Source organism: Leucoraja erinacea, chromosome 31 (assembly GCF_028641065.1).
Source record: "Leucoraja erinacea ecotype New England chromosome 31, Leri_hhj_1, whole genome shotgun sequence".
Taxonomy (NCBI): Eukaryota; Metazoa; Chordata; class Chondrichthyes; order Rajiformes; family Rajidae; genus Leucoraja; species Leucoraja erinaceus.
Window position 1 is genome coordinate 9,097,349 of NC_073407.1, and position 20,404 is coordinate 9,117,752.

At 44.9% G+C, this 20,404-nt stretch overlaps 1 protein-coding gene across 1 annotated transcript in view; it reads left to right on the forward strand.

Annotated features, from left to right (window-relative positions):
• Positions 1-20,404, forward strand: part of LOC129711880 (DENN domain-containing protein 1A-like) — a 472,977-nt gene that overhangs the window by 423,336 nt on the left and 29,237 nt on the right. The window contains 2 exon segments of the mRNA XM_055659869.1: positions 1,305-1,361; positions 12,802-12,890. Coding sequence (XP_055515844.1) covers positions 1,305-1,361; positions 12,802-12,890 — 146 coding nt within the window.

The following is a 20,404-nucleotide window of genomic DNA, read 5'->3' on the forward strand; positions in this document are numbered from 1 at the left end:
CACCATGGCACAGTAGTGGAGCTGCTGCCTCACAGCACCTGAGCCCAGGGTTTGATCCTGACCTCGGGTGCTGTCTGTGTACAGTTTGTACATTCTCCCTGTGAGAGCTATCATTAGACTGAGAGTCAGGAGGAGAAAAGGAGGGGATGACGTTTCGGGTCAAGACCATTCATCAGACAGAGAGTCGGGCTGGAGAAAAGGACTCGGTGATGTTTCGAGTCGGGGAGAAATGGAGTAGGTGACATTTCGGGTCGGGGAAAAAAGGAATAGGTTCTCCGGAGATGCTGCCTGACCCGCTGAGTTACTCCAGCATTTTGTGTCTATCTTCTGAGTTTAAAAAAAAGTGAGTCCTGTACCCAGATTAGGAATAACAAATGGAGACGAAGCAGAGGTGTTAGGTGAATTATTTGTGGGCAGATCATCCTTTAAAATAGAGTAAACGGGATAGGGAGAGTTGGGGGTAAAGATGGTGTATATTGCGTTCTCAGCTGATGCATGGGAGTTAGGCGAGACCTCATCTTAGAGGAGGCCAGTATCAGCGTTTTGATTTAAAGCCATCTTCTGCTCTCACTCACGACTGTTGAGGTATTACAATCACAGCAACCTTGCTAAATCATGAGACTTAATGATGGGGAACCCATGCAAGGGGTAACAAAAATCCAAGTTGGATAATATGGTCATTTCAGGTTCGAGGAGCAGAAACGACTGACGTTCTGGGCTGTCCTTGTGTGAAGAGTGGATGTCAACACAGTAACGTAACGTAATTGACAGATCAGCCTGCAAGCTTCACAGAAATGGAAAAGCAATCCAAATAAATGCTATGCGGGAGAGTTGCAAGCTTTATGCACACAAAACCAAAGCAGACTTAAATCATGATGTCTGCAGGAGCTACTTAATTTGATGAGCATACTCTTGATTTGAATAAAAATAATTGTGGATTTCTGCAGTTTTGCATGGAAGTGGCATATCTTACAAAATTATGTATATGTATGTAAGAATTCTCCATTGCGCGTTCTGACTGTCTGGCTCTTTATTCCTTGCTCTCTAATTACAGATAATGCTCCTCCAAAAGTTGCCACAGGATAAATTATTTAAAAATATGTAAGAGTTTGTTTTAGCTGGAGCCTATTGTGTCAGATCAAGTTCTTCACATTAGTACCCAGATCCTGGCTAACGCCCTCCCAAATGTGTGCAGATTTCAAGTTTGTGTTTTATTATAAGCTGCTTTTTTTGGGGTTTATTTTTGCTTTTCATTGAATTGAAGGGTGATTTGTTCTGATGTTTAAGTTTCCACTTTGATACAGCCAGAGAGAGTCCCTCCACCTCGCCCACCTCCACCAAAGATAAACTCTGCTTCACCCGTGAGTAGAACCCAAGTTGTGTACTTCCTTCATTATCTTAACACCGCCTGAAGTTGCTTTGCTGATTCTACTCACCCTTCTCTATGGCTTTGTGCTGCCTGGCCCTGTGCCAAGCTCGTTTTTGTTTCCCTCTCAGAACAGGTGTAAAACTCTTTCATCCTGTTTTGCTTAATATCTACCTGTGTTTGGTGCTGATTGGCATGAGGATAAAGTCACCGAGGATGCGACTAATTAAATTGCCATAGAACCCTGGGCAGCGTCAGTGCATCTGACGTGGGACTCTTTAGCATCTGGATACGAAACTAACCTCCACTGCATGTGTGGATGTGGCACTTTGTGTTTGTACACGGGAATCGTGCATGTTGTACATGCTCAGAGGTGGCCTAACCTTTTAACTGGGCTAATTACATATTTATTATGTAATCTACAATATTCATAAGGTGTGCAGTGTTCTTATATATCTGTGTGTGTGCTTGTGCGTGTGTGTGTGTGTGGTGGTGTACCTTTGGCACGTTAGGATGAGTATTTTGTGCTAATGTTTTAACAAGTGCTCGGGGGGATGTTTTCAATCACTATTTGCTCTCGAGTTTTTTTTTCTGAAAGCCAGCAGGGCCAGCTGCACATTATGGCTGACCAGTGGACGCTCCGACTGAGCTCTGCACACTTAAACTGCTACTATAGGAAAATTGAGTTAATGTGACAAAGTGGTGTAACCAGTGAAGCAAAACATGCCTTTACAGAATAACATGACAAGATGACAATCACACGGTGTGCTCCCTATCTCAGGCACGCGGAGGCCAAGGGCTCCTTCTTCGGGAGGGAAGGGTGATCAGGGACAGAGCCGTGTAATCAGAGGACCGGGAGCAGGTAATCTGTCAGTACGTCAACTGTGGAATGGGTCTCAGCCTAGCACAGCTTAAGAATGCAGAATGTACTTGACTCCTAAGGACATAGTAGTCTTCTCTTATTAGACACGCCAAACAAGGAACATGCAAGCAGAACCACCGCTCAAAATGTGGACACAGCTGGTAAGTTTAAGAAAAGACAATGATAGTTGTCACAGGACATGGCAGGCCAAGTGCATTGTTAGCAAAACACCAGGCGCTGGAGCAACTTCGCAGGTCAGGTAGCATCTGTGGAGGGAAATGGATAGGTGACGTTTCAGGTCGGGACCCTTCTTCAGACGAAATGGATAGGCGACCTCAAACGTTGCCTAACCATTCACTCAACTGATGCTGCCTGAGCGGCTGAGTTACTCCAGCACTTTGTGTTTTGCTCGAGACGCCAGCATCTGCAGCTTCTTTGTATCTCCAGATTATATCATATTCCACCTCAGGAAATCTGCGATGATCTGTCTGTTTGAACCACCATGTAGTTGATGCTGTCGGCATGATCTCTTCCAACTCTGTGACCTAACAATAGAATAAGCCACAAGATGTGCATCTGGAGTGACACAGGCCTGACCTTGTGTACTGTTCCACTTAAAAGACATTAGCAAACTCTATAGATTTATGGCAGTTAAATAGTTTCATATTAAGTGATCCCGCCCTTTGACTCCCAATTCATACAGTTAACAGAGTCTAAACTCAACACGATTTCAGACCGCAGGCCCATTGCACCAGTAATATAATCACTTTATTAGTTACACCCAAAATAACATTTTTTTTAAAAAACATCACGTGCGGGGCAGGATTTTCCCACAGAGAGTAGTGGGTGCCTGGGATGGTGGTGGAGGCAGCACGCTGCTACCTAAGTGGCATTTAAGAGACTTTTAGCTAGGCCCAAGGACGTGGAGGGAATGGATTACGTACAGGCAGAGGGGATTAGTACAATTTGGCATCACGTTCAGCATAGGCATCTGCAGTACTGTTCCATGTTTATAACATTTTTATTCTTGGATTCTAATTCCTTGGTTCAAAAAAATTAACTCTAAGTGTTGCTAAAATATTACTCTCCAATTTGTTGAGACTTTTCAAATGTTTGATGAAATATAATCACAAACAAAAATTAAACATAACACGGCCAATCATGTCAATTGCTCCATCAGCTCTTTCAATATCAGTTTTGTTTTTGAGCTGGTAACCCTCTTAGAATGCTACCTTTGAGAATGGTTAAAGAGTGTGCAATGCTCAGCAAGCAAGTCACAAGCAGTGTGCAGAGTTTCTAGCAACCCATTAGCCGTAGCAGTAGGGGACTGAGCCGATTAGCTGGCTGGGATGGGGACAAAGTTGACCCTTTGCCCTGAGCTCGGCAGTCTTCTCTTAATCCCAACCCTCAGAAGGACAGTTGCACTAATATTAACTGAAACCTGCATTGAAAGAAATGCAAAAGCCAAACTTATGTCAATTAACTGAGACAAAAATAAATGGACTCCTGTTCCTGGTACAAGAGGCTTCATTTACATTGGGTTTTGCAGTTGGCTCTGGTCCCTTACACTGGCCACATTCTGCTGACTCCATTTGGTCCATCTCAGTAGGATGAAGCTTGAATACTGGAATGTGGTCGTATAACCATATATACGAAAGAACAATCTATTTGTGCTGGAGCTGGGGTAGATAATGTGGCTCCACACTCGTACAGTGCCATTTCTGCAAAATCGTTTTGAATAATTGTTTAAAAGACACAGCATGGAAATAGTCCACACTGACCATTTACCACCCGTTCGTACCAGTTCTATGTCAATCCACTTTCGCATCCACTCCCTACGCACCAGGAGCAATTTTCACCTGTTTTGGGCAGCACGGTGGTACAGTGGTAGACTTGCTGCCTTACAGCGCCAGAGACCTGGGTTCGGTCCTGACTATGGGTGCTGTCTGTACTTAGTTTGTACGTTCTCCCCATGACCTGCATGGGTTTTCTTTGCATGCTTCCGTTTCCTCCCATATTCGAAAGACTTAAAGGTTTGTAGGTTAATGGCTTTGGTAAAAATTGTAAATTGTCCCTCGTGTGTAAGATAGTGTTAGTGTGCAGGGACCGCTGGGCGGCGTGGACTTGGTGGGCCTGTTTACGTGTTGTATCTCTAAACTAAAACTAAACTAGTACAGTACCATTTCTGCCCAACATCTTTTTGATTGAAATAGGCCCTTTGGCCCATCCAATCCACATCGACCATTTTTCACTCGTTCACGCCAGTTCTATGTTATTCCACTTTCGCATCCACTCCCTAAACACTAGGGGTAATTTACATCCGTCTCTGTCTATCGCAACAAGAATAGCAGCAGGAGGAAGACATTTGGCAACTCGTGCCGGCTCTGCCAGTCAATAACGACATCCGTGTCAGAGGTTCTGTCAATGAAAGTGGTTGCGATGGGCCTTACAACTCCTGTGTTGCGATGGGCCTTACAACTCCTGTGTTGCGATGGGCCTTACAACTCCTGTGTTGCGATGGGCCTTACAACTCCTGTGTTGCGATGGGCCTTACAACTCCCGTGATGAGGTGGACTACGGAGCCTTTCCTGTTCCTGTTCTACCTGCAAGATGGTGGTGGGCAGGGGGTGAGAGCAGCCTCACTGGAAGCAGATCCCTCCACTGCTCTGCACATGCCCACTCTTAATGCCACTGTTCCCTCATAGACTTTTTGCAATGTTGTGAGGTGAAGCACCAAGGATAGTAAAATAGAAACAAAGAGTCAGGTTTAGAGAGATGAGGAAAACTGTTAAAATGAAGTTGAGGATGTAGCCGTCCAGGTGAATGAGCATCCTCCCCATGAAGGCCCTGTCTATTCTTACGAGCTTTTATATTGCAGTCCTTTGCAAAATAATGTTGCATTTGTCTTTAACCATCTCCATTTTGATGTTTAGGACAAGAAAGTGTTATCATCAGGTCGAGACCCCAGCTGATCATTTGAATTTTTTGTGGTTGGCATTAGATATCGCATCTTAATTCCCTAATAGAAACATAGAAACATAGGAAATAGGTGCAGGAGTAGGCCATTCGGCCCTTTGATCCTGCACCGCCATTCAATATGATCATGGCTGATCATCCAACTCAGTATCCTGTACCTGCCTTCTCTCCATACCCCCTGATCCCTTTAGCCACAAGGGCCACATCTAACTCCCTCTTAAATATAGCCAATGAACTGGCCTCAACTGCCTTCTGTGGCAGAGAATTCCACAGATTCCCCACTCTCTGTGTGAAAAATGTTTTCCTCATCTCGGTCCTAAAAGATTTCACCCTTATCCTTAAACTGTGACCCCTTGTTCTGGATGACCCCTTGTTCTGGATCCAAGCACATAATGTATGTGATGTGCTTGGATGATCGACAACCTCTATGTGTGCAGGAATTATGGCAACAAAGTTAATGTTGGGTACAGCTCAGCTACAACATAGAGCATTAAGAGGTAAATGTTTACACCGGGAAAATATCCTCTTTGTAAATTCAACCTATTTCAGTAGAAGGATTCCGACCCCGAAATGATGCCCATCTATCTCCGCCAGCGATGCTGCTTGACCTGTTAAGTTATTCCAACACTTAGTGGGATTTAAAAAAAAAACAGCACCTGTAGTTCCTTTTTTAATATTTCTTTCATATTCTGCGATTATTAGAAACAGGATTTAAAGATACAAGTAGTGAGTTAAAAGGACACTACAATCCTGACGATTTAAATCGTACACAATATAACCGATCTATTAGACTAAAAAAAATAAAATACACTTTGCTTAATTAGTTAATGAATGCAGGACATGAGTGATTTTCATTTTGATAATCACTTTCAATAAGTATGACATTACTGATTGCACATCATGAATCATGCCTTGTCCATAGCAACATTTCATCTCATAGATCATAGAACAGTACAAACACAAAATGCTGGAGTAACACAGTGGGTCAGGCAGCATCTCTGGAGAAAAGGAATAGGTGACACTTCGGGTCGGAGTACTTCTTCAGACTGAAGAAGGATTCCGACCCGCAATGTCACCTGTTCCGTTTCTCCAGAGATGTTGCCTGACCTGCTGAGTTCCTCCAAAATGTTGTGTCGATCTTCGGTCGAAACTGGCATTTGCATATCTTTCCTACACATCGAACAGTACTGTAACAGGCTCTTTGCCCCACGCTGTCTCTACCAAACATGATGCCAACTTCAACTAATCTCTGCGTGCACGTGATCCATATTCCTCCATTCCCTGCATAGCCACATGTCCACCTAAAGTCTCTTATTTGCCACTATCGTATCTGCCTTTCCCAATCCCTGGTCGCACATTCCAGGCACCCACCATCTCTGCTTAAAAACAAATCTTGCCCAGCACATCTCCTTTATGCATTCCTCCTCTGACCTTAAAGCTGCAAAGAACTAATCAAACACCAGGACCTCCATTGTCTGCCGGTCTCAATGGCACGTCTCCTCCTAACTAAAATTCAGTTGCAATTTTCAGCGAAATATCTTCATTTTGTGCCTTATCAGCGTTTAAAGAGATCTTTGAATAAATTAAACCTTTCCGTATAATGGTGTGTCACCGGGTTTACGTCACTGTCAAGCAGGTCTCATTGTTCACTGATGCTGGCACCAGGCTTCATTTACAAGTCCTGGCAATACTGACATAAACCAAGAGAGGTACCGTGACATGTGCAATACTCCGCAGATGTTAAATCATTAACACAGCGTTGGAGGAAAAAAAGCACATGATATTTATTTTTACATTTTAAATCAGAAAGGTTAGTGTCTTGTGATTATAGATTTAGTAATCGCGCAGCTGTAGTTAATCGCTCCACATTTCCAACCTATTCGAGGAATGTGTCCCAAACTCATTATGTGAAAGCACCACGTTTTTATGTTGCTTTATACGTGATGCTGCTATTTTGTACATAAGCTTGAATCTTATGTTTAATAATGATTAAGTGCGAGCAGTTGGGTCTGAGGCAGAGTCGGATTTGCCCAGTTGGATTTGTCAGGTTCAGAAACACTGTAGGGAATTTTTTTTTTTTTTTGTCTGACTTTCCACTGAAGTCCCTTTAGGCTATGGCTCCAATCCTTCTTTGCATTTCTCCCCAGATATATCTGGTGTTGCTGACACTAGTGGGGTAATCGCTGGCTTTTCAAAGCTCTTGCGGAAAGGTGAAAGTATTAGCAGCACGATGACAGGCAAGCTTCATGCATCACCTTCCAGCTCAAGCTTAATTAAACAGCCTTTTTTCTTTTTCTTCCTACTTCGTTCTATCATCCCTAATGAAGCAGTCTTTTCCATCGATCCTGCTGATTGCCAGGCATCCCCTTTTGTTTGTTGGCACTGAGCCATTGAGCTGCGCTCTGACAGCTCAGCTCTGCTAATTAGCACTGTTGTTCTTTTCCCCCATGTTTCTCCCTGTTGCAAGTTCAGGCAAACTTGCCACAAACTTAATCCTTCTGTTCCTTCCAATGGGTTCACATGCTTAAGCCGTCTCCATTGTGCCGACTGGCAGCTTTGTCTGACGATGGGCCCCCTCCTCAGCAAGTTCACAATCCGACCTGCTCTGACCCCGCGCTTTTCTTCCCCGGTGCTGGCTACACCGAGGTCACGGGTCGGACAACCTCCCCCCCACCCCGACAAACTTTTGTTGCATTCTGCGCGGAGTTAAATCCCTGAATGCCTCAGTTACTTTCCTTTGTCATTCCTTTTTAAGTTTGAGAACGCTAGTGAATATAGAATTGGATTTTTTCTCCTCTCTCTCTCTCTCTTTCTCTCTCTCCACCATGGCCTATTGCTCACATATCTTAGTGATTAAAGCGGCCACTGTGCCCAATTTAATGTGGCGGCTGGTTCAATTCTGCAGCCTCACCCGCCGTGGCTTTAGATTTCTTGCTCCGAGAGTCATCGGTCACTGAAACCAACATTCACATCAGTAAATTCAACAATTTGACTTTCACGCCCCTGACATGTTTCCTCGATTCCCCGCATGCCAACTCCCATGAAGTAACATCTGTGGAATTACTGCTATCATTTGCTTGTGTAAGGTCATTAATCAGAAATTGCTCTTTAATGATTTTAAACCAGCTGTAATGGTTCAGTTGGTAAAAAAAAAAAAGCCCTCCTAAACTGAAACTGCTAAATATATTTAAAGAACAACATTAGGTTCCATGTTGTGACTCAGTCTGTAATTGATAATCCCTTTCATTATCTAGTCTGCTTTCATAAATAAAAATCGGTCCAAAGCATCTGATAGACAAAACAGTGAGAAAATGAAACAAGGCACGGAGGAAGCCAGCAGCTTCACGCCAAGGAGGGCCAATATCACTGGCCTGTGCCTCCTTGGAGTGGGTTGTGGGGGAGGGGGGAACGGGTGGGGGAGCAGAGCGAGTGGGGGTGAGCTAACATCAACGACTACCCCTTCGGTGACGGAGAGTGTCACAGGTATCAAAGATTGCGAAGGAAGCAGATGGTTGAATCTATTGAATCTCGGATGTGTGAAATGTTCTGCGAAGAGATAGAAGAACACGTGAAGGGGGTGGGGGTGGGGGGGGGGGAAGGAAAGAAAACAGAATGAGAACAAAATACACACGCTATTTGATCACTTCTTACAAATCCTAATTTAAACTACGGCTAAATTATACAGCCTTCAATATTATTTCAGGGTAACCACTATTTTATATATAACGTTCAAACATCTTGGGCAATAATTAGACCTTTAGGCCACAGTCCCGAACCTATTTCAGCCCCACAGCACGACATGTCACTTATTAGGTTTGTTAATTACCGTTAAACAGCAATTGCATTTTTTGATGACACCCAAAAGCTTACGGCCTTGATATCACCAGTTTGAACCCACTCTGCCGGAATATTCCTTCCTTGCCTTTCCTATGTATTCACGTCCCACCATTGCAAAAGGTAAAAGGCTCTAAACCCAAGAATGGCTTTTTTCAGTAAAAGTTTCCCACTCCTTTTGTGTGACTTTGACGCATTGTTTTCGAACAAAATGCCTCTTCCTGTCACGTGACCCAGGGATCTATTGGCCATTTTCAACAGTCGGCTTAAATAGACTCTTGCTGCTCTGAGACTGGAAGTCTTTCAACATGTGTCCATTCAGGTGGTGAGAGGCAAGGCTCACACTGCATTCCAGTGTCCTGTGTGGCAGCTTCCTTGTGTTTCCGGCACGCCGGGGCAGCATGAATGAACGGTGGAAAGAAGCTACAACAAGGAGAATAGCAGGGCGTAGGAAACGGCAGACAGTAGGCAAACGTGCCGGGGGACTAACGGGCTGGGATGGCCAGGCCTGCTCGTCACCGCACTTCCTTCTGGGTTTAACAATTACAACAAAATACCTGATTTTTATACCATCTGCCATCTGACCATTTAGCTTTCTCCAAATGTAGGTGACTGTTAGATGACAACGTTTATGACAACATCACCTATCCATGTTCTCCAGGGATGTTGCCTGACCCACAAAATTACTCCAGCATCTCCTGCAGTTTTCTCTCTCACTTTCTCTCTCTCCCTTTCAGTCTTTTCTCTCTCTCTCTCTCTCTCTCTCTCTCTCTCTCTCTCCTCTCTCTCTCTCTCTCTCTCTCTCTCTCTCTCTCTCTCTCTCTCTCTCTCTCTCTCTCTCTATCTCTCTCTCTCTCGCTCTCTCTCTCTCTCTCTCTCTCTCTCTCTCTCTCTCTCTCTCTCTCTCTCTCTCTCTCTCTCTCTCTCTCCCCTCTCTCTCTCCCTCTCTCTCTCTCTCTCTCTCTCTCTCTCTCTCTCTCTCTCTCTCTCCCTCTCTCTCCTCTCTCCTCTCTCTCTCTCTCTCTCCTCTCTCTTCCCCCTCCTCTCTCTCTCTCTCCTCCCTCTCTCTCCATCTCTCTCCCTCTCTCTCACCTCTCTCTCTCTCGCGCTCTCTCTCTCTCTCTGTCCAGCATGTGTGTGTGTGCGTCTGTGTATATATGTGTGTGAGTGTGTGTGTATATGTGTGTGTCTCTCTCTCTCTCTCTGTGTCTCTCTCTCTCTCTCTCTCTCTCTTTCTCTCCTCTCTCGTCTCTCTCTCTCTCTCTCTCTCTCTCTCTCTCTCTCTCTCTCTCTCTCTCTCGGTCTCTCTCTCTCTCTCCCTCTCTCCCTCTCTCTCTCTCTCTCTCTCTCTCTCTCTCTCTCTCTCTCTCTCTCTCTCTCCCTCTCCCCGTCTCCCTCTCTCTCTCTCTCTCTGCTCTCTCTCTTCCTCTTTCCAATTGAGAGTGTGTTAGATGAGACTTGACTGGCTGAACACTCATCTGACTTTGTAAAGACATTCAGCTTCCTCCGTGCAAGCCCACAAGTTTAGTTACTGACCTCAGTTTGGTCATGTGCGTTGGTGGGATTTAAACTATGACTCAGGTTTGCTGTTCTATATCTGTTAGACTTGCTTGGACTGACTCAGTGTTGGAAACTAACGATGACATGAGCAGCAAAGCTTGTCGTGCTTTGCAGTGCAAATGCACCTGTGCACAGACTTCTTCAGTCCCAAGGAATCCTCAGCCACTGATTCACACAAGCTGCCGGCTTCGAAGCCTGGTTAATTTTTGTTACCAGTGATAATACAGAATAAGAGTTTGAATTTGACTGCACTGGTGTGGAATGTGATTTCTTAATGCTTTGGTAGTTCCGTCATGCACCTTGATGGAAAGTACTTGTGGAACTTTTCCAGCAGTTGTGTGGCACTGAACTCTTCACTGTTAATCTCACATTTAATCGGTCAAATTGTAGGGTGTAGAATGCTTCTGCTTACATCTGAGAATAATAACCATATAACCATATAACAATTACAGCACGGAAACAGGCCATCTCGGCCCTACAAGTCCATGCCGAACAAATGTTTTTCCCCTTAGTCCCACCTGCCTGCACTCGTACCATAACCCTCCATTCCCTTCTCATCCATATGCCTATCCAATTTATTTTTAAATGATACCAATGAACCTGCCTCCACCACTTCCACTGGGAGCTCATTCCACACCGCCACCACTCTCTGCGTAAAGAGGTTCCCCCTCATATTACCCCTAAACTTCTGTCCCTTAATTCTGAAGTCATGTCCTCTTGTTTGAATCTTCCCTATTCTCAAAGGGAAAAGCTTGTCCATAAGTGTAAAGGTTCAAAGAGTTGAACCCCTGGAGTCACTTGAAAGTGGAGTGAAGGGCCTGCCCTTGGACTGTACAGAGACCAACCAGGCCTCCAGAGCCCATGGATCCCAGCAGAATCACTGGCATCCAGACTGTGTCACTCTCGGACACAAGCCCACATGCACAGAGTCTGGGACAAAGTCACACCATTGACGCTGTTGTCTTATCCATTTGCATTTGGGTGTTTCAATAGATTGCTAGACGCAGCATGAAAACTGCTCCTTCTGTCCACCGAGTCCACATCGACCATCGATCACCCATTCACACTCGTTCGACGTTATCTCACACCTTGCACAGTAGGAACAAGTCACAGAGGCCAATTAACCGATAAACCCGCACATCGTTCACAGGTGGGAGGAAACCAGAGCACCCGGAGGAAACCCACGTTGTCATGGAGAATGTGCAAACTCCACACAGACAGCACCTAGAGTCAAGATTGAATCTGGGGCTCCAGCAGTGTAAGAGGGCAGACCGACCAGCTGTGCCACCGAGTTTAATAGAAATGGTGAAACAAGTTGTCGGCATTCAGTTTGAAAAGCATCTTCTAGCGTCTATAATCCCATTGCCTTTCCACGATTAAACGCACCATTGCATTATTAAGCTTAACACGTGGTGGATGTTCGAACCCTGGTTCCCCTCTATGGTGTCAGAGCACAGGTTTGTTATCATAAACCAAACAAGACTCATTTTTTCTCCAGCCTGTTGGTTTATTGTTTAAAAACTGCCTTAATTTCACCATCTGCCAAAATCGAGATCTGTGCATTCATTTTAATATGCGTTTGATGTTAGCAGCACCTGTCGGTTCACTATGCTTGGATGCAGCTTTAACATTTAATGGGATAATCTGAAATGAGTTCAGGTATGGATGGTATCTTCATGCTGTGGCTGATAATTGATTAAACACTGGCTTCGATCAGTCGAAGAGTAGTGATCTAATGGCATCTGTTAGTCAGTAACAGGCGAATGCTTCATTGATTTTATTTCTCGAAAAGCATGAAGCAAAATTTAAATTTGAAAATATATCAGGTAAGATAACATTCTTACTACAATGCACCCAAGATATGCCGGCCAATGATTCGACAGGCCAAGGGTTGCTTTGTGAACCATCTCTACTGCATTGGCTGCAGTTTCATGTGAAGTTTAGTTCAGGAGCAAGTTTGATCCTTCGGAGGTTGCCAGCCTAAAACTGGTACTAATGAGCTCTCTATTTAGCTTTGCCCTTGTAGCTGCGTAAGCTGGCCTAAGTCAGCACAGATTTCTTTCCATTGTTACTTGGACTATTTTGTCTGTACCCACGATTCTTTAATGTCTGACCTCCTAACGTTAAATGTTTGTGATAATCTCGGCTGTTGGTTTGCTATACTAAAAAAAGGTTTGTTTCTAATACAAATGTGTATGTACAGGCACGACCTCCAAGACCACCAGTTAAGAAACCAAGAAGTAATGTATTGCCGACAGAGACTCGAATATCCTCCATTTCAAGTCCAGAGCAGTAAGTGTTGGCTTCTAGCAGTTACACATTCATGCTCCGAAATGAATATATATGTAAGGGTTTGTAACAATTCGCACTTGGAATTTTTCATTTAATAGCCCATTTAATCCTGACATTCTCAATTTGCAGGTAATTATGTTTGCAAACTTAGCATATTGGCCCTCCGTTTAGCATACTGAGTGGTTTTATGTCCTGGAGATTTTTTTATCCTTGTGCAAACTACTTTGACAGGGTCAGGGAAGAAATCTGTGAACTGTTTTGCTGTGTAACTTCAGTTAATATTTATCGTGACAACCTGCAGCAAGATTTGCAAGATATTTCAGAATAGGAGGCTTTCGGATAGACACAAGGTATGCGGGTAAGGGGGGGGGGGATATGGATCACATGCAGGCAGAGGAGATTAGTTTAACTTGGGATCATGTTCGCTACAGTCATTGTGGACCAGTGGCCTGTTTCTGTGGTGCGATGTCCCATGTTAAGACATCTGACACCATAATCAATTCAGCAAAACATGTTTTATAAAAAACATTAAAAAAATCCAAAATGCTCTGAGAATCAATCACATATTTAAAACCTCGATGAGAAAGGCCATGTTCATGTGTTGCTATGTCCAGTTGTGAAGTAATCCAGTGAATGGTTGGCACTGGATGACTTCAGTGGAGAATTTTCACAACAGCAGTCGATAGTTAGTTGTCTGAGTCATTCCACTTTGCAGTAATGGTGACATGAAGGCAGATGACAGATTTTTTTCCCCCCTCAACTTTATTCTGCTTACTGCCATGAATAATCTTCTGCTTCTTCTTACGAATGAAACATAAATAAACCAAAGGAATAGTTGTCTCTGCGTCAATGTCTGCGTCAAGGCCCTGAGCTCCATTTGATGGGGGGGGGGGGTAGAGCGGGCACTCAGAGATGACATGGTTGGCTGTCTGTTGCTCTGCTCCGCATTCACAAGGCTGGGCTCTGGCGGGGCCCTCATCTCCACATGCTGGCATTGAAACGCCCAACTCCAGTGCAGTGTCATGAATAATGAATTAAAAATAACAAAAAGGTGACTGCTGTGCGAGGGCAAAGATGGATCAAGGTGCATCAGACTGTGTTGTGTGTGTCACAGAACAACACACAGAATTGCAGGCTTGGGTTAAAATGTACTGAATTGTCTCCAGTTTATTTTGGGATGTTCTTCCTGAATAAGCAACTTGAATAAGGAATGAAAAGGTTCAGTTCTCTCTGCGCTGCACCACTGTTCCTACAGCACCACATTACGAAAGCCACTTGATCTATTTTTCTGAGGCAACATCAATTATCAACATCAACATCTTAACTCAGATGCCCATGCCTAGTGTTTAAGAAGGAACTGCAGATGCTGGAAAATCGAAGGTACACAAAAAAGCTGGAGAAACTCAGCAGGTGCAGCAGCATCTATGGAGCGAAGGAAAAAGGCAACGTTTCGGCCCGATAATAGCCGATGCTACTATCGATCACCCATTCACCACCAGTTCTATGTTGTCCCAGTTTCGCAACTGTTCTCCAAACTCTAAAGGTACTAACCTACAAACCCACTTACCTTTGGGATGGGGGAGGAAACCGGAGCATCCAGAGAGAACCCATGTTGTCACAGGGAGAACATGCCAACTCCGCACAGACAGCACCCAAGGTCAGGATTGAACCGGGATCTCTGGCTCTCTGAGGCAGCAGCTCCACCACTGTGCCTCCATGTAGTCTTAGACCTGATAGATGCCCTCCACTCCTTTCACATCCAAGTACGCGTCCAAATGCCGTCTTGACGTTGGAAATGTCTCCTCTAGCAACTTATTCCATCAAACCACCATGAAAAACTGCCCCACTCAGATCTCCTTTAAATTTCCCTCCTCTCACCTTAAACCTGTGCCCTCTCGTTTAAAACCCCTACATCTTGGGGGAAAAAGACTATGACGTCTATCCTATCTATGCTCCTCATAATGTTATAAACTTAACTTAGAACTTAGAATAAAGACGGTCTCAGTCCCCTTGCCTGCAGTGAAAATAGTCTCAGCCCGTCCAATCTCTCCTTATAACAAAAGCTCTACATTTCAACCGGGTTATTGCGGGGGATGACACAATAAAAACATCAATATGTGGGTTGACAGTGGAGAGCAAAGTTGTGTTTCGAGAGACCCAGCGAGTCAACACCAACGAGCGATCACCCATACACTCCTTCTATCCTACACACTGGGGACAATTTACACAAGCCAATTAGCCGACACACCTGCACATCTTCGGAATGTGAGATCGGAACCGGAGCACCCGGAGAAAACCCATGTCAGCACCTGTAGTCGGGATTCAACCCAGATCTCTGGCACTGTGAGGCACCAACTCTACTGCAGTGCCAATGTGCCACAAGCTTTAGGCCGCAGGAAGAAACAGGGGGAAAATGGAACATGGATTTCAATCTAGGCAAGTTTGAGATGATGCATTTGGGGAAGTGTAATGAGACATGGTCATGCACAAAAAATGGAAGATCATTGAGAGATACGGATGACCAGGGGGGTGTTGGAATGTAGATCCTTAAAGGCAGCAGGGCAGGTCAGGTCAGTAAAGCGGTTATAAAGACTGAGGGGAATATTTCCTTTATTAGTTGAGGAATACAGCATAAGACCAGAGACGAGCTGCATACAAGATTCGTTAGACCTCAGTTAGAGCACTGCATCTTCCGAGGCAGTCCTTCAGAATCGAGGATGATTTGCTTCCTGCCTGCTTCTGTGGGTTCTGACCCTAAACTTGGATCCACAGAATGTCCCCCAGATAGGGCAGTAGATGCCTGGACAGGGGAGCAGGGTTGTGGGGGTGGTGTGGCCCTACTCTCACTTACCCAGGGCCTCTGCGTCCTCCTGACTCATGGCCTGAAGATTCTCAGTCCCGTCCTCCCCATCCTATGGGTGGCCATGGGCCAGAGTCTCCACACATGGAGATGCTGCCTTTCATGGAGAGGTGGAGCAACACAGCGTGGAAACGGACTCCTCGGCCCACCGTGTCCATGACAACCAAGTTGGCCTGCTGGGCCAGTCCCCTTTGCCAGCATTTGACCCCTACCCCTCTAAACCCTTCCAACTATGTCACTGTGCTACCCATCCCCGAATTGTTCTGGACCAGGCATCTTCAGAAGTGAAAGGAGCAGAATTAGACCATTCGGCCCATCAAGTCTACTCCACCATTCAATCATGGCTGATATATCTCCCCCTCATTCTCCCCTTCTCCATATTCCCTGATACCCGTACCAATCAAGAATCTATCTATCTCTGCCTTAAAAATATCCATTGACTTGGTCTTGGTCAGCAAGGCCACGTTGAGCTGAAGGGTTCATAGTGTGTTGGCTGACAATGACTCCATTGACTTGATAAGGACTTCAAGCAGAACAGCATCTGTCCCCTTCCTGTCTTTACTCTGCCCCAGGGTGGAGGGACTGTTTACCCAAACTTCAACGTCGCCCCATGTACATTTTCGATTCTAAATATTAACACTTACAACATTCCACATATTTAACGCCTTATTTGACACTGGGCCAAACAAATGCAAGGGAGAAAACACTGCGAATACTGGAAATATTTCACGATATACTGACAGGATTGTAAAAAAATATATAATGAATCCTCTACATTGAAGGGCGTTGCAAAAAGCTGGTCAGTTCCAATTTCAGTGCAGTTAATGGGTAAAGTGAATCGTGGGCTGAGAGTGTACCAGGAAGAGTAAATTGATGATTACTGTAAAAACAATGTGTAACCGAGCCAGAGATGTATAATGGGTACGGAGCTGGATTGTATACACAGACTCGGGGCAGCCTGAGGATTTTTTCTTTGCAAAATGGAGTTATTTTTGAAAACTTGTATTTATGTGTTGTGCCTGATCATTCTTTCTTTGGTTGGTAACGCTCAGATTTATTGTTTTCTCTGATTGAACTGGATAAGAGCCACCAGGTTAGATCACAATCCAGCAGTAAATTGGAACTTGTTCCCTCCTGGGATCATTCATTGTGGCTTTATCAGGAGGCATTTGCACTATCGGCGTTTATCCTCCCTACACCGCCTAGGGTTGATAAATATAGATAGAGGACTAGATAAGACTGACAAAGTTATACTTACTATTACTATTAACAAAGTTACTAATTACTATTAACCCTTTTATATTAATGTTCGGAATCTGGACATTACTGGTAAGCTCAGTATATTCCGTCCTCGAGAAAATGGTAGAGAGTCGCCCTTTCCAACGGTGGTAATCCTTCTGGTAAAGGAACTTGGTTTAGAGATACAGCGTGGAAACAGGCCCTTCAGCCCACCAAGTCCATGCTGACCAACAATCATCCGTACATTAGTTCTGTCCTACGCACTAGGGACAATTTTACAGAAGCCAATCAACCTACAATACTGCAAGTCTTTGGAGTGCAAGAGGAAACCGGAGCACCCAGAGATAACCCACGCGGTCACAGGGACAATGTGCAAACTCTGCACCGACAGCACCTGTAGTCAGGATAGAACCTGGGTCTCTGGCGCTGTAATGCCCCTGTCCCACTTAGGAAACCTGAACGGAAACCTCTGGAGACTTTGCGCCCCACCCAAGGTTTCTGTGTGGTTCCCGGAGGTTTTTGTCAGTCTCCCTACCTACTTCCAGTACCTGCAACCTCCAGAAACCACCTGCAACCTCCGGGAACCGCACGGAAACCTTGGGCGGGGCGCAAAGTCTCGAGAGGTTTCCGTTCAGGTTTCCTAAGTGGGACAGGGGCATTAGGCAGCAACTCTACCGCTGCGCCACTGCGCCGCCTGTACTGTACTGAGACAATGCTGTTTGGGAATGAGTTCCAGGATTCGGACAGTGACGAACCAGTGCTATGTCTCCAAGTCAGGGTGGTACATGACTTTGAAGGGTGGTGGTGTACCCCAGTCCATGCCATCTATGTCCTTTTTGATATATTAGAGGTCAGAAATTTGGGAGATGCAGTCACAGCAGCCTGGGTGAGTGACTGCAGGGTACTTTGCAAATAGAACACACTGCAGCCACTGAGATGCTACTGGTGGAATGCGACGCAGTGGTGTGGCTGGCAGAGCTGCTGCCTCTCAGCGCCTGAGACCCAGGTTCAATCCTGACCTCGGGTGCTGTGCGTGTGGAGTTTGCACATTCTCCCTGTGACCGCGTGGGTTTCCTCTGGGCTGCTCCAGTTTCCTCCCACATCCCAAAGACGTGCGGGTGTGTAGGTTAATTGACCCTCTGTAAATTGCCCCTGATGTGTAGAGGGTACTTGAGAAAGTAGAACAATGTAGAATACTTGTGAATGGGTGATCGATGGTTGGCATGGATTTGGTAGGTAGGAGGGCCTGTATACCCATGCTGTCTATGTGAACAAAACTAAATTAAAGCATCTTTGGCTTGGTTCCTGGACTGTCAAGCAGGCATTTTGTTAGCAACAGCAGTGAGCATCTTGAGAGTTGTTGGACCTGCGTTTGCCCAGCCAAATCCCAAACATAATAATAATAATAATAATAATATATTTTATTGCCATTGCACATAAGTGCCACAAGATTTGGGTATGCAGCTTCCATCCGACATCATAACTTAAGTAACTACTAAAATTTAGGTTTAGATACCCCGAGAACATGGTTTGTACAAAGAACATTACAACAGTAAAATAGTCAAAACAGACTAAACAAACTGCACTGTGCATGTGGCAGAAAGGCCTTGAGGTGTCAGAAGGTGGTGTCCAGTAGGGTTACCAGTCCGTGACCTCCTCTCACAGCTGGGGGAATGATGTGACTGATCCAATTATGTTTCTGGCCAGCGATGGCACCCAGGATGTTCATGCCAATGGCACTCTCTTTAGATGAGAAAGCTGAGTGGTCACCCCGTACACTAGCACTATCCTACACACTAGGCACAATTTACAATTTCATCGAAGTCAATGACCCTGCCAACCTGATCATCTTCGGAGTGTGGGAGGAAACAGGGACGCCCGTGGCAAACGCACAAAGTCACCGTACGTACAAACGTACAAACGTACAACGTACGTTTGTACGTTTGTACGTACGGTGACTTTGTGGGTTTGCCACGGGTGTTCCTGTTTTCCTGAGAACGTACAAACTTCCGACAGGTAGCACCTCAAGTCGGGATCGAACCTGTGTCTCTGGCACTGTAAGGCAACCACTGTACCGCTGTACCGCTGTGCTGCCCAGAATCGTCCTGGCAAACACAAGTTGGCATCAATGGTGAAGAAGTGCAGCTCGGCAACACACAGTTGTCATCAGCTTTGTTCATTCTGCTAGTGATGGGGAGCAGGCCAGCAGAGTTGGCCAGGTTGGTGTTTAAGAGGTTTTTAGACGGGCATAAGGATATGGAGGGAATGGAGGGATGTGGATCACATGCAGGCAGAGGAGATTAAGCTTGGCACAAACATTGTTAGCTGAAGGGCCTGCCCTTGTGCCCTACTGTTCGAAGTTATCCTTCATTTTGCGAGCTCCCCTTATTCAACACACGGAAATAGGCGCCAATGCAGGACAGGTTAAGATGATCATGTTCATGGTATTATTGTCTCTAATGCTTGCATATTTATTAAATCACTCATTGTTATCATGAATTCCAAGTAACAAGCTGCCAGGCAAAGTAAAATTGCCTGAAGACTATTTTCGTGTTAAGAGGTGCGAGTTTGTGCATATGTTGGGCAGGCTGTTGGTGAATCTGCTGAAATGAAGAGACCCATCTATCTGGGCAAGCCAGCGCACTCTCCAGCAGCCAGCTCTGCAGTCCCAGGGTCAAACTCAGAGATGTCCCCCTACACTGAGCATTGAGATGTGGCCTAAAGTGCCAACAATGCCAATAGATAAAGGGCATCTTTTATTAAAATTATTAAAGTGTCATTTCCCAATTCCCCAACTAAGCTTTGTTTTAACATTGTAACAAGGATAGTATTCAGTTAAAATAATGGACAAAAAGTGCTGGAGTAACTCAGTGGGTCTGGAGATCATGGATAGGTGATGTTTTGGGTCAGGACGTTTTGTAAAAAGGGTCATAAAAGGTATCTTGGTACATGTGATGATAATAAACTATTACCTATACTAATGCCAGTTTACATGGGATAGAATGACAATACTCGTGACTTCAAAGGGTCCTGACCTGAAACGTCACTTATCCATGTTCTCCAGAGATTCCTCCTGACCTGCGGAGTTATTCCAGCATTTTGTGTCCTTTCTTGTAAACCAGCATCTGCAGTTCCTTGTTTCTAGTGTTCAGGTAAGCCTGATCAATCTGATGGAGGTTTATTGGATTATCACGTTTGTACTTAAACTTGCATTTTGGACATTTCCCATCATGAATTTTAATCCCAGCTAAAATAAATCTTCACTGGATTTTGCATTTTCTAAATGTAGATCTTCCTTTCTGAAATCCAAAGTATTCATTAAATACTTGCACATTTCCAGTCAGAATACGCCTCGCCTTGCAAATCCGAAGAAACGTCTGTTGGCAATCCAGTCCAGCATAAAGATGAACAGCAG